This window comes from Chrysemys picta, chromosome 3 (assembly GCF_011386835.1).
Source record: "Chrysemys picta bellii isolate R12L10 chromosome 3, ASM1138683v2, whole genome shotgun sequence".
NCBI lineage: Eukaryota > Metazoa > Chordata > Testudines > Emydidae > Chrysemys > Chrysemys picta.
Genome location: NC_088793.1, coordinates 114,864,680 through 114,879,632, shown reverse-complemented (window position 1 = coordinate 114,879,632; position 14,953 = coordinate 114,864,680). Strand labels below are relative to the sequence as shown.

The following is a 14,953-nucleotide window of genomic DNA, read 5'->3' as shown; positions in this document are numbered from 1 at the left end:
GATGGTCTTGATATTTGGGGCTTTGTCTTATATAGGTGCCTATTACTCCCCACCCCTGTCCCGATTTTTCACAGTTGATGTCTGGTCACCCTAAGCACTGCTGCTGCTCCCGGACCAGTTGCCTGGGGCCATCGGAGCAGCGGCCAGTGGGGCTGGCTCCAGGGCTGCCCAAGCTGCTCGGGCAGCCCCGGGGGTCAGCCCACTAGCTGTTGCGGAAGTCACGGAGGTCCCAAAAAGTCACAGAAGTCACAGAATCCGTGATTGATGGGAAAAGTTGGAGGAGCAGATTATGGCATTGCAAGGGGATGGGGTGCAGGCAGGTGTGGGGGCAGGAGGGAGCTGAGGGGGGTGCTGAGGATAGTGGAGTAGTGGATGATTGAGGGGATGAAATGGCAGCTCCCCCAGCTGTAGGGAAAGGGAGTTCCCTCCGAGCAACCAGGGAAAGGCCACGTTCAGTGTTGTCAACTCTCACAAAATTGAGAGTGAGTCATGGGATTTTGGTGCCTACAGGAGGAGCTATTGTGATGACAGAAGAAGCTCCTCTGGTCCTGTGATTTTCAGGGTAGCACTCAGGCAGAGCTCTGTGCAAAAGCCTCAGGGCTATGGAACAGACCTGCTCTGCCAATGAGACCTGCCTTCATGTATGGTCCTCCTAGAGTAAAGAGAGGCAGCAAAAGACAAGCGAGGGTGAAGTTGGGGAAGTGGTGCGGCTGGGACCCAGGCAGAGCAGAAGCTCCTGAGCAACAGGAGGCAGGGACAGTGCTTAATTTGTGCCAGGGCTTGTCGGGGCTTGGACCCAGCACCTCTAGGCTTCGCAGTTCATATCGCCCTTGCACCTCTGGGGCTGCCACATCAGTTAAATCATTAAATGATTGCTTGAGCCCTGGCACCTGTTCCATTACAGTGGTCCCTGCTGGCTTTGGAATCCATGTTTCAGTTAGGTAATGTGAGCCAAAGCAGTCACATGTGTGCATACGGCAATTTGACAATATGCATGTTTTGGATTTGTATCCTTTCTATGTTTGCTGCCTGATTTTCTTCCAGCGGTCACTGTCGCTTCACATGATTTTACAAATCACACCTGGGCAACAGCACAGGCTTTCAACTATTAAAACTAATCAGCTTCTACAGAAATTTAATAGGCTGATATAGAAATTACTCTAGAAAGCTTTAGAATTGCACTGAGAATTCTCTCCTCTCTGTACATTTTTTGAACCATTATATGGGATATAACTCTCCATTCAGTGCTATTGGAGATGGTTCACAACTTCTTTAAGGAAAGGTTATCATTTTTTTAGGACTTTTCCATAAGGGAACTCTAGTCCAACTTTCAAATTAACTAAAAAAATGTTTTTCAATTCCTAAAAAAAAAAAAAAAATCAAGTTAGAGTTTTCATTTGAAAAATCTAGATTTTTTAAAATATGGCCCCAATGATCATCCCCTTATTTACTGACCTAGTCTACCAAATAATGAAACGAAGACAACAACAAAAAGTGCCCGCAACCAAAATTTCAAACCTAAGGGTATGTCTGCATTGCAGTTGGGAGATGTGCCTGCAGCACATGTAGAGCTAGTTTGATCTAGCTAGAACAAAACTAATTCAGGGGTTGGACTAGATGATCTCCTGAGGTCTCCTCAACCCTAATCTTTTCTGAATTCCAGTAACAATAGCAGTGAAGACATGGCAACACAGGTGACTGTACAGGCTAACCCTGCCCACCCAGGACCCTGGTTACATACTCAAGCAGCCACTGTGCATGCTCAAGGCCAAATTAACACATAGGCAAACTACACAAGTCTAGGCCCAAATTTGGGGAGAGGGGGTGGAAATTCATGGAGGTGCCAGTTTGGCTTGGCCACCCCCCCCACCCTGAATTCATGACTGGGCCAAATCTGAGTAGCGCTGCAACCCCGTGCACCTTGTCACAACATCACTCACTTGAGTTTGGCCCAGCCACCCCTCCATCATGAAAAAGGGACCAATTTGAGCAAGAGGCACTACAACTTGGCACATGGTCGTATTAGAAGGTAGGGACCTAGAAGCATATGTTTGCCTAAGGCCCAGTGATGGAGTAATCAGGCCCTGCCCATGCTGCCACAGTTTCACTGCTATTGTTACCCGAGCTAGCAAAATCAAAGCTAGCCCAGGTACGTCTACACGTGCCTCAATCACATCTCCCAAATGCAGTGCAGACATATTGTAAGAAATTATTAATGCAGTTAATTAGACGCAACTAAATTTAGCATATTATATGATGGGGGGGGAAACAGTATTTTTTGGATACCAAGAGATCAAAAGGCCACACTGCTCATGACAGGATGTACAGAAGGTGTAACACCACTTCATAAGCAAACGAAATGTAAATGTATCCTATACATTTAGCAAATGTTTAATATCACATAGTATGATTTAAAATACTGCAAAAAATATGTCAAGCTTTCTTTTCTTTTTCAAACCAGCTAGTTGAGTGCTAACAAAATAGCTGACACAGACACTGATGTCTTAGTATGTGTTAATTTTATCCCAAACCATGAGAATTATTACAATGTACAGCTTTAAAAAATTATCAATGAGGAGTGGATATACCAGTAAAGAAGTCTAGTGTGAACTTCCATCTGGAAAGAAGCACTGTATGAACTCCTATCACGTTTTGCCAAGGGCGTTGTCACCACAAAAGAAGCCAGACTGAAAGAATTCAGTCAAAAGAGATATAGTCAAATTCAGTTCATATTTTTAAACTTTACCTCTCAGTTACTAATAAACCACAACATAGGGCCCTCATTCAGAAATGAATTAAAATACATGCTTCATTTTAAACAGGTACTTATATCCCATTGAAATCAATGTGACTTTAGAATGTGGTTAAGTGCTGTGTAGAATCAAAGCCTAGATTATTAAGGCAGAAAAAAATAGGAGTTAAAACTGTTCAGTGTCCTTTTTCTATTTAAAATTGATGTTCGTGTATTATTATCTGTTAATGCTTTTGTGAAGCAAGTTAAATAAGCTTTCTGTATTTTCATTCTTCGGTGTTTCTATTTTATAAGTGAAGATATTTTTACTTTGATTTTACATGTCACTATTTTTGCTATTTGTTTATTTAGACTTGCTAAATTGTCCCACATTTGTCTCCCCCATCCCACAGGCCCACTAGGTTGTCTTGCATACAGCAAAGTTGTGCAATAATGTATTTCTTTCTTTTGCTATAGCATGTTCCTCTAGCCCATAATGGCCACTCTGAAAAGTGCTTCCTCGCTTCCTTTCCCAGCTCTCAGAGTTTCCCTTGCTGGCTCCTGCAACCGTTGTTCAGCCTGTGCAATGATCCTTGCTGCAATAAGTTGTACTCAAATATGGTAACATGGCAGCACACAGGAAGTGTGTGTGTGTTGATCCTCTAGTCCCACTTTTGCCACTCACCCTCTGCCTGCAATGGTCCAATCTCAACCACAATCCTTTCTCTCCCTGAACTTCTTCATATTCTCTCTGGACCTGTCACCCTCTCCCTTGGCTTCCTCCTGACGGTAGAACATGCTACTGTTCAGAACCAGAAAGCAGCAAGTCTGGCCACCTATTCCTCTCTACTAGCTGCCTCTCTTTGGCACACTGAGCGGCTCCATGGGCCTGAGTGACTCAGTACAGGTAGCACTAAGAAGAAAGAGGTTAGAGAAACCTTTGGCTGCCTGAGCAGAAACCCAGAAGTAATCTCTAGCAGCCAGGAGGAAGAGCTGAAGGAGACACATTGCTCATTTTCTGCTGCACTGCTTATGAGTGACATCTCAGCTGGCTGGAGTGAGACAGTGACAGCTTGGATGCATGTGGCGGTCATTCCAGCTGAGTAGCACTTGTCAAGTTTAACTGAGGTGAGACCAAGATCAGAGGAGGACATAACATGAGGGAAAGAAAATATTTTAGAATTCATACACACGTGACTTCTGATTTCACTCCCACTGGTTTTATGGTGTGGTCTAATCTCACAGCTGTGATTTTTGTTTGTTTGTTTGTTTTCTAATGAAACTGAAAGTAAAGGAGGAGGCGAATGGATAAGCAGCAAAGAAATTTCAATAGCAGAAAACAAGGAAGCAGGAACAGAAGTGATAACAGCTCCTCCAATTAATTATGTTTTATTTATAATTTGTGTACTGCATTGTATTGCTGTTTCATGGGAAAACTGCCACATTTCTTTAAATTTGGGGGCAGATGGGAAAGTGCTCAGATGCCACTGTGCTGAATAAGTGTATGCATGGCATTATTCAGCTGTTAATGTGACTTGTCTCACAATTATGGATATGTTAAAGTTAGGCCCCCTGCTCTGGTAGGAGCTGAGCACCTCCTACCTAGTGCAGATCATCCTCAATTCCTCGTGAAGTCACTGGGAGTTGAGAGCACTCAACACCAGGGAGGAATTGCTCAGGATCTTGAAGGAAAGGTTGTTACGTTGAATAAAATCAGAAATATACTTTAAAATGTTATGAACAACCATATTTCTTTAAATGGCAAAAACTGAATACATTCCCCTTCCCAGCCTGTGCAACTTTGACACAAAGGAGTTACCACCAAATACAATTGTTCCTGACTTCCCACTCAAAATGTTAGTGAATCTATTTGCTTCCTGATGCTCACTCAACTTGAATAATGCAAATAGTCTTCTCTTTCTAATTTGTTTTTATTTCTGAATATCATGCACTGACACATGGCAGTTGTGTTTGGGTTTCCAACACCACAGGGGGGAATACTGAAATCAAATACATCAGATATCTGAATACACGCTACCTTTCATCACGTACATTGAAATGAGAAGCTGGATTACAAAGGCAGTACTCCTCACCAATTTATTTCCTTATTAAGATTCCAAAACCTCTCATTTGTTTTGTACGCCATCTGCTTCGTACACTTTGACAATAACCCAGTTGATCACTTTTTCTTTTGGTTTACTATCTTGATGTTTTCATTTGGATTTATGAAATTTTGGTGTTATTGTTTTGGACTATATTAAAAAATAAAATAACCTCTTTTCATTTCAATTTAAACAATTAATGAAAAAATTCTATTCATATTAAGTCTGAGAATTTTTATGTCACAAACAAGCAAAAAAGTAAATAACCCCCCCCTCCCCACCACCCCTTAAATTATGAGCCTGAAACATCCAGTTAAACAGAACTAAAATGCACAGAGTACAACACACAAAGAACTACTAAGAGATATGTCTGGGCTTCTTTGTATCATTTTTCTTCTGTGAAATTGGTTCATTATATGTACGAGAGATATGCCTCATGATTAAGTATATATCTTAGCTACACAAAAATAAATACATAAATAAGGTAACAAGCTCTGATGGTGGCCTTTGAACCTAAAAGTGCTGCAACATGGGGCCTGATCTGAAGGCCACTGAAGTCAATAGAAAGACCGCCAGTTAACTTCATCGTGTGTGGGATCAGGCCCTCACTACAAAGTTTACTTTCAAATTCTATGCAAAACCCAAAACTATCAATTGGTATCGCCCCCATACCGATGTACAAAACAAAAATAGGCCTATAAAGATTATCTGTAAGCTTCAAAAAGTATATCTGTAATTTGTCAAAATAATGAAGTAGTCAAGGCAAAATACTATGTATTTATGTGCTACTAGGAAAATAAATACATATTATCTCAGGGGAAAAAAGGCCAACTATGCAAAAGGCGGCTCAAAATACTTGAGATAATCTTTGCTTATTAAGTTGAAAATTTTGCCCCAGAAATCCTTTTAATGGAAAAGCTGATACTCAGATAAAGACCCTCAGCTTGGGTTAAAGAATGTACCCATAACAGTAAAGAAAGAGAAAAAAAAAACCTCATTATACCCACTACTTAAATATCATATTCTGTAAATACATTTCAGCATCTGTTAGAATCAAAATACAGTACTTGCACTCATTAAAGGAAACCAGGTAGACTTTATGACTCATGAAAATAATAAATACATCACCCCAAAAGGTACTGCATTCCTTCTCTTTATACATATTTAATGTGTCTTGGAATTGAAATTATTGAACCCTTTAATTGTTCAGTATATTGTGATTGGTTGAGACAGGATCAAGAGAGCTAATAATTTCATTTACAACTGTTCTCCTAGCTGATCAATTTTGGCTGAGAGAGTCATGTGACTGTGTCTGGAGCTTCAGCATAGGGTAATTTTAATGTTATTGCACACTTAAGGCTAAATAATACTGCATTAAAGATTTTCACTGGACACTTATTCCATACTTAATGGCAACATTTGGAATGCATTCCCTTGGTTTTCTGCTGCTTTTTGCTGGACACGGAAAACAAACAGTAAATAAAATTGACGTTAGAAGAAGAGTTAAAACAATACTTTTAAGCATTCCCCGGAGCACCATGAGGTGTGCACAGCAATGTTTTGAGTAAAAACAACATTTAAAAGTGAGCGTGAGGGAAAGAAACTGAAAAAACAGAGCTATTTTCACTTACATTTATCCAAGAAGGCTGTTGGCATTACTTCTGGAGTTCTGTTATTGGCTGAGAGGGTCACATGACCCTGTGAACTAAAATAGAAAAGCCTCAGTAGAGGGAAACTGAAGCAGCAACAGGTTTGAGACAAAATGCATGTTAAATGGTATGATATAACACACACATTCTAGACTGGAGTGTTTAATTTATAGGGGAAAGTATGGTCCATTGGATTGAAAAGGTGGCCTCCAATAGGCCACAATACCCTTAGCTTTGAGCATTATATCCCAATATCACTCATCTTTTCAATGCATGGGGAAAACAGTTTTCTGCTGTAAATTTCAACTCCCATCAGTGTTTAACTGAAACACTAACAATTGTCAATATATTACCAGGACCTTTAAAAAAATATATGATCTGGTTCATTTAAAAACCAAAAGCTTCCACTATTCTAACTGTTTTAATTCTCTGTCTAAGGTTTTTATATCTCAGTCATACTACTGGTATCTAAAAGGGAAGTCATAAGAAAAATGCATATTTTCTCAAGGTAAATGGCAGCGCTATACAACATATGTAGCAGAGCAGTCCAGTTTTCACATTCTTTCATAAGTAAAACTTATGGTTGCAGTTGCTAAAACATGTGCAATAAATCCATAAGTTATAAATAGAGATAAAGTGCAAAGGATCCCAGACTAACAAACTGTGCTGATGTCCTAACAGCTAAATGAAAATTAGCTACTATGATAAAACACTGTCTGATTTCAAGGTCATTGCTTAATTGCACCATTCAAAAAAGAAGCTGTTCCAGACACGTTATTTTAAAAGATTCAGGCAGATAACACAATGACATTAGCATGAATTACTACAAGTCCCCTAGGTAACTTTCACACCAGGAAACTTTTTCACGGTTTACTCAGGTTTCTTATTGAGTTTTTAGATTGATGCAACTTCAACTTGATAAATTGCCAAGTGTCTCCTTTGTTTTATATATCGGTCACATTTGTTACTGAAGGGGGAGGGATACTAAGGGATGCACAGAGCAAGAATGTGTAGGGGAGGGTGATGAAGCAGCAAGGCATGTCTGCTGTGATATGATGGCAGGACAAGGGCAGCAGAGAATTTATTGTTTCACTGGAAAGTTCTTCACTGTAATGACCCTCACCTTACAGTTCCAAGGAAAAATATTGAAACTCCAAAACTTTCAAAGCAAATATTCAGACAGGCTTTGGGACAGGGAACACAATATGAAAATTTTGCTCAGAGATCCACATTGTTGAAGAGAAGTGGAAATCACAAAAGGAGCGGGGGAGAAGGGAGTAAATTAGGTTAGCGTCCCTTTGCTAAAGTAATACAAAAGGAAATCTGTTTGAACTATATGATCTCAGATGAACATTTAAAAAAAACAAACCTGTGAATATGCACCAAAGAACTAATTATACATCTATTCCGACAAAGAGAGCAGTTTTTTTTCAGCTAACATTTTGTAAACTGCTTTGGGCCAGATTCTACACTTTATATTAAGGAGTATTTTACTCCATGAGAAGTCCCATTAATTAGGGTAGAAATTCTTATGGAGTAAGGTACTACACAGCATAAATAAGGGTATCAAATTGGCCCTTTATCATGTCAATTAGGTGAACCCCACTTTTACTAACCCTTTCCTCAGTATTTGAAAGGAAAAATTTGGGCATTCACTATAAGTATAGGAATGGAAGCATGTATCTAGTTAATGTAACGGCCTATCAAGTTCAAAGAAAATCTTCTCAAACTTCTTTGGCCTCATTTTTTTCTTATAATAAAGACTAAAATGTTTGTTACATGATTCATATAAATAAGAATATGAAGGTGTTTGTTATTATTCTATCAGTCATGCAAAGATACCCATCGCTGTGCTATCTGGGTACACCTTCATAGTTTGAATTTGGTTATTCACAGGGCCGGCTCCAGCATTTCTGCCGCCCCAAGCAAAAAAAAAAAAAAAACGTGATCGCAATCGCAACCGGCGGCGGCAATTGGGGGAAAAAAAAAAAAAAGCCACGATCGGCGGCGGCAGTTCAGCTGCAGGTCCTTCACTCCTAGAGGGAGTGAGGGACCTGCCACCCCCGAATTGCTGTACGTGCCGCCCCTCTCCCTTGGCCGCCCCAAGCACCTGCTTGTTAAGCTGGTGCCTGGAGCCGGCCCTGGTTATTCAGCACCCAATCCTGCATCATGAAGTCAATGGGAGTTCTCCATTGACTTCAATAGAAGCAGGATTGAGACCTAACATTCCAAATAAGGGGGTGAGAGGGGAACTCAGCGTGCTCCCCTGAGATCCAAAGTTTCAAGAAAGAAGATTGAGAGGAATCTGATCAAACAGCTAAAAGCCCACCCTATGGATTATTAATCAGTAAGGCCTAGACCAAAAAAGGAGCATCCTGAAGTTCTTTTAAATGTGGCAAGGTTTATGCTTAAACATATTTCTGAAGAGAAATGCAGGCCCTCTATCAAAAATATCCTGTTACCGGCACCCATAAGCTTCAGCCCTGGAACATGGAGCTTCGGCATTCTGGAAAGCATGATGTGCAGTGGCTTTCAGATGATGAGGCCATCCTATAGGCTGCCACAGTGAGCCTAGATGAATTAGGACTTTGTCAACAGGAACTAGTGCCCTTTAATTTCACATGAGAGTCAATGGAGAATCAGTACAGAGAACAGAATTCAAGGATGATTTGTTCTTTTTGGCACACCCTAATCAAAGGATGTGTGGTTGCATTCTGGATTACTACAGACCTTCTGAATGGCTTTCACAAATAGTCTCTGGTAGTGTGTGCTAGAATAGTCCAACCAAGAAGTTACAAAATATGGATTATTGAGGCAAGATCCATACCTAACATAAACTGAAAAAAAAAAAAAAAAAAACCACAGTCTCTTTGCTAGCCAAACACGAAAAGATGCTACTCTGGTGAATAAAACAACAGACCCTGAGACTGTAGACCAATTCAGTGATAGTTGGTCAGATGACCTCAGCTGAAGGAATCATTATATTTTTAAGTAAGGCCTCAAAGTCTTTCACCTTGCTGATCAGCATCACTTCCTACTTCTTCAGGTTGAGCTGCTAGTAGTTGGCTTTCATCACAATCTCCGACGGTACTAGTGACACTGGAGACAGCAGTGTCTGGGTGAGATGAAGAGCTGGGTGTCATTGGTATATTGATGACACTGCCACTCATATCATCTCCCTCTCTTCTGCACTGGCTTCCAGCATATGTTGAACAGAACATGACAGGACTGAACTTTACCAGGACTGGACCCACAGCTGACAGCACTTGGGAAGACGTAGTCACTCCTCACCACTCTGGAAATGATCTAGAAAGGTTTAAGTGGAACCACTCTCAGGAGAGTCTAATTGCCCCTTCCAAATCATGCTTGCTGTCATTTCAGCAACATCTCGTGATCAATGACATATCTTGATGGTGACATTATAGGTTCTAATTTCCCACCTTTAACTTTTCAGCAGTGCCACCTGCCTAAAATGGTGCAATTCCCAAAGTTCAGCACAGTAACATGCTGAGGAATGTCAGACTATACTTCCCCAAGGATAGTGGGATAGAAATGTAATTATAGCAACAAGAGAGTCAAACTCTGAAGGAAGCATAGTCAACAAAGCAAACAGGTAGAAGACTGGGAAGGTAAGGACAGAAATATGTTCTTGAAGTGGAAAGGCTTAGATGGCAAAAAACAGAGAGATGAAGTTTAGAAGACAACCTTAAGGAGAGAGATTAAGATGAAAAGGAGCATAAAAAAAGTCAGACAACAAAGGGGCCCTAATACAAGATTAAAATCTTAAGAACCAAGAAAAAGGTATTTAGAGATGAGAATGACACCCAAGATCAGAGGTGAAACTATAAAACTAATTGACATTTACTAAATTTCAGAAACTTAGAAGTGATTCTGTGGCATTCTGCTTTCTAGCTTCCCATTTTTAGTAACACTCTTCATTCCCATCCTAAACTGCTCTATAATATTGTGGAGTGCCATTAAATAGCCATATTCATCAAGTAATTTGACAAATGCTTTTTTCTGAAATATTCAACCTGTTCTATAGTTAGCCAAATACCAGTGTGTATATATACAGAAAATAGCAGGAAAATAAATCAAATACTATATTTGACAAATATGTTGGGGGAGGGCAGATTGCTATTTGACCTACCCTAATAATAAGTCCCATATTTTAAAATGTATTCAGTAGAAAGTTGATTGACAGTATGTTGCAATTAAATATAGTGCAGAACTCTTTTTTTTTTTTATTTCAGGGAAAGAGATGTAGGGCCTTTAGAGTTATTTATATGCTGGCTGATTGGCTTAGTCCTCAGGCTAGTAGATACTGGGTAATTTTTTCAAGCCTAGTACAGGGTTTTCACTTATCCCCAAAACATCTCACTATATGAAGAGAATCTCTCCCAAGCCAAAATCAATAAAGTAATAAAATATCTTCAAGCTACAAAGTAGCAAGCCTAACTGGCTATTCCCTGTCTGTTTTTAAATGCAATACTCTGATCACTCCCTGTTTACAATGTATATACAACCCTCACACAAAAGCATGTTCCTCACCACGAACATGCCAAAACCTAAATCATATCACTGTGACTGAGTTCCCAAATAAAGCAATGACATCCCTTAAGGATAGCAAAATTCTGTCAAAAGTATACACAGAAAAATTAATACTCTTTTATCCCCTATTATCTGTGCAGATTAATTCAGATTTACTTAATAGAATGGCCAACAATAATATCAAAAGGCTATTAAGTATTATCAACCAATTATAATGGAATAAAACAGTACAGCTTATTCTGTCTTGATTCAGAAAAGATATTCAATAGAGTGTTTTGGGATTTTATTCTGCAACTTAGATCCTGGATAAATTTATTTTTCCAACAACCAAGGGAAAAAATATTGTAAACAACGTACAACCTAAACTGTTAAAATGAAAAAGATGAGTCAAATAGGGTTACACTCTTTCACCTCTCTTATATGTAACAGTAATCAAACCAGTAGCTGCCTGCATAACCATTTGAGCACTCTAATATCCCTGGTGTCAAAACTGGTCTCTATGAACATAAAGATAGCCCTGGCATAACCTGTTCATAATAGCCAAGACTTTACCCAGGCCTATGGCAAGCACCTGACTGAGAGGATACCCTGTGTACAGATGACCACCTAATTTATTTAAATTCATCCCAAACCTCTCTCTCTCCAGATTTTCTAAATTAATATGGTGATACATCTGGCTTAAAAATTAATATACATAAATGCAAAGCTATTCTCATAGAACCACTCTCCTGGAAAACACAACTCTCAGATTCTCAACATAAGTGGTCACCCAATGGATTTAGATGTCTATCACTTGAAAAAAGAATTTATGCACAATTTTGGAAAAAAACAAAAACAAAAAAACCTTTCATCCCTCATACAGAAAAACCCAGTCTGCTTTAGCAAAATAACACAATCCACTCCTCTTACTCTTGGGATGCTTACATCTATTTAAAACATATATCTGCCCAAAGGCACCATTCTACACTTCTAAAGACATTCTCATATATCTCATCCCTGCTAGAAAAAACAATCACTGGATAAAACAATTTCTAAGGAAAAACAAACACTAAACAAGGGAGAGTTTCCTTAAAATGCAATTACCAACCTTTAAAGGAAGTCTTATCTTATCAAACTGAAAGATAATGATACTGTGAAATTCTGTAAGAACAGTTTTGAAACAGAAACATTTGATCCACACACACATTTACTCACTCAGGACCAACTTGTCCACTATTGAAAAATACTTGAAATAACTCACTGCCTCTCAGACCATATTCTCAACAGACAAGCCTCACCCAGTCCTTATATAGTGTAATGAAATGGCAGGAAACCAGGAAATTTCTAGGGCTGGGACATTATCTAATGCCCACCCTCCCAGCTGCCAGGCTATCACAATCTCAACTTGCCTTAGAGAAGTATTTCAGAGACTAACAGTCTAAAAGTCTCAATTCAATTGAATATTGCTACCAAGATATTCTGTATGAATTGTATGCACAAGTTAGTTAAGGGGAAAACCCCAATATACACAATAAACAATTTTTAATGTAGCTGCAACTTTGTGACTTCAGCTTATTTCAGCAGACTCAGGAAATGCAATGCTGTTTTAATGGAAATTTTACTTAAGAATTGCAAGATCAGGCCCCTTATTTGAAAGATCAGGTCTCGTCTTTCTTTAGCCAGAAAATGCAGTACAGCAGTTAATGGTCAGAAACAATTAAAAAATGGATAACCAAGATTTACTCTATAATATGTTCAGCACTACAGCCTCACGTAGTAAAAACACCAAGCAATCACACAATAATGGAAGAGAGACCTAAGTATTTAAACTGAAGAATCTGACTGGTGAGTAGCACTCCTATTTTTACATAAAATCTCAATTTGTATTATATTTGTTCAAATTAAAGGCCTTATTACCAACAGATTATATTATTGTCTGGTTATTACCAATAAACTATGGGCTCTACACAGCATATCATAAATGCCTCTCAATAAGGGCCACGTTTCCGCACCAACAATTCTTTAATAATTCAGAATTTCTGGATTCCAATTCAAAAGTTCTATCCTGCTGCAAATGGGAAAGTAATACAACTCACTTCGGTGTTATGACTTCTGGACATTACAGCCCTGATCCAGAATCCAGTGAAGTCAATGGAAAGACTACCACTGTCTTCAATGGTCTTTAGATCAAATTTATGTGAATGGCCTCAAATGTATCAGGAGATTCTTAACACATTTTTTCTGTTTGCTAGGTGAAACTTACATATACCATAAAATGATAACAGAATACGTTATATGAGATATAGTTTACATACCAGGCGTGTCTAGCCCTGGCATAACCTGTTCATAATAGCCAAGACTTTACCCAGGCCTATGGCAAGCACCTGACTGAGAGGATACCTAATGTACGTCCTCAGCTTTCTCTCGTTGAAGCAAATGGGAATTCTGTCATTGTCTTCCACAGGAGCATGATCGAGCATACAACTGTAAGAATGTTTTCATAGAACTAAAGGGACATCAAGAAAATAAATTCTCATTGATTTGGTCAATATAGTAAATTACTTAACCATTCATGGACAAATCCTAGTTCTACATTTTCAAAAGTCCCAAGTGATGTATGGTGGCCTCAATCTTTGGGTATCCAACTTGAGACTTATTAAAGGGACCTGATTTTCTGAAAGTGATGAACACATGCCCTCTGAAACCTTTAAGGGCTATAAAGTTGAGTACACAAAAACAGATGCACCTCAAAGTACTAGTCACTTTTGAACAACTAAGCTATAGAATAGAGTTCTACAGAAATTAAATAGTTATGTAGAAACTATTCTTAAAACCCACACATTTTAATAGTGAATCATTTCCTTTTCATAGAATTTTTAAATTAACCTATACAATTTAGCAGCAAGGATATAACGGATTTAAAAATTCTATAAAAAGGAGATTCCTTATAAATTGCTATAGGACCTTCCTATTTGGGATATCTGCCACATTCGTGATGTGGTCAGCATTCTCTCACATATTCATGGTCCTGGCCAGTTTCCCAGACACTGCAGCTGCTGAAGCCTGAAGTTGTTGTTCTGCAATGTTGGCCTCCTGTCAAAAGAGGATGCTATACAGAGCAAGTAGTAGGCTAGCAGTAGCTTGATGTCCCCTTTCACATCTCAGCAGCTATACACTCTGGTGTCTCCGCTTAGAAGAAACAGTTTTAGGGGTATAGAGGGGAACAGAAAGGCCGGCACGCAAGAGCAATCACAATGAGGGAATTTAGGTGAAGTCTAACAGAAGGAAGAGGGGTGTAAAAATGTGGAACGGAGAGAATCGTTAAGGGGGAAGAAACAGAGGACCTCCAAAAGGTAAAAGAAATTGAGGAGGATATGAAAGTTTGCAGGGACTGAGCAAAGGGCTTTTGCAGCTCTTGCCTCATGCCATGTATACGTTCATTACACCGTTTACTATGCAGCCAAGTTAGTCACTCAGTAGTGCACAGAGTAGCCTTTCATAGCCATGCACTTTAGGAGCTCTACAGAAAAACTCTTTGCAAAATGCACTGCATCTGTTAAGAGTGTGTTTTATAAAACTCATAACATAGCCTAATCAAAGCTATTTTCATAATAGTCAAAACCAAGTATTCTTTTGAAGACTATTTTCATGCCAAATTTTAACTTTCTATCCTCAGAATTTGCTCTGCAGAGCTGTTCAAATGTCACCCACATATTTTATTGTAATGAGATAATGGATTTTTATACTCTAATATAAAATTGCAGAACCAGTTTTTCCTCAAACTTTCCATTAAAAAAATATGACCAAAAAAACTCATCTTTGGACAGAGATCAAGCATAGAAAGTGACATCCTAAATGCTGAAAGTTTTGAGCAACTGAAAAGAGAAGGTTGGAGTAGAACTGGTCATGCAACCTTAACTAGAGCAGCCACCGCAGTTCCT

The 14,953-nt window shown here is 39.1% G+C and overlaps 1 protein-coding gene across 6 annotated transcripts in view; it reads right to left on the bottom strand.

Moving 5' to 3' along the window:
* Positions 1 to 14,953, bottom strand: part of ESR1 (estrogen receptor 1) — a 285,413-nt gene that overhangs the window by 242,185 nt on the left and 28,275 nt on the right. Inside the window, exons 1-2 of one of the 6 annotated variants that reach the window (XM_008175833.4) lie at positions 12,121 to 12,243; positions 6,465 to 6,538 (exon numbers count right to left, since the gene is read on the bottom strand). In XM_008175833.4, coding sequence (XP_008174055.2) covers positions 6,465 to 6,489 — 25 coding nt within the window. In that variant the 5' untranslated portion in view covers positions 6,490 to 6,538; positions 12,121 to 12,243. 6 annotated transcript variants of the gene reach the window in all.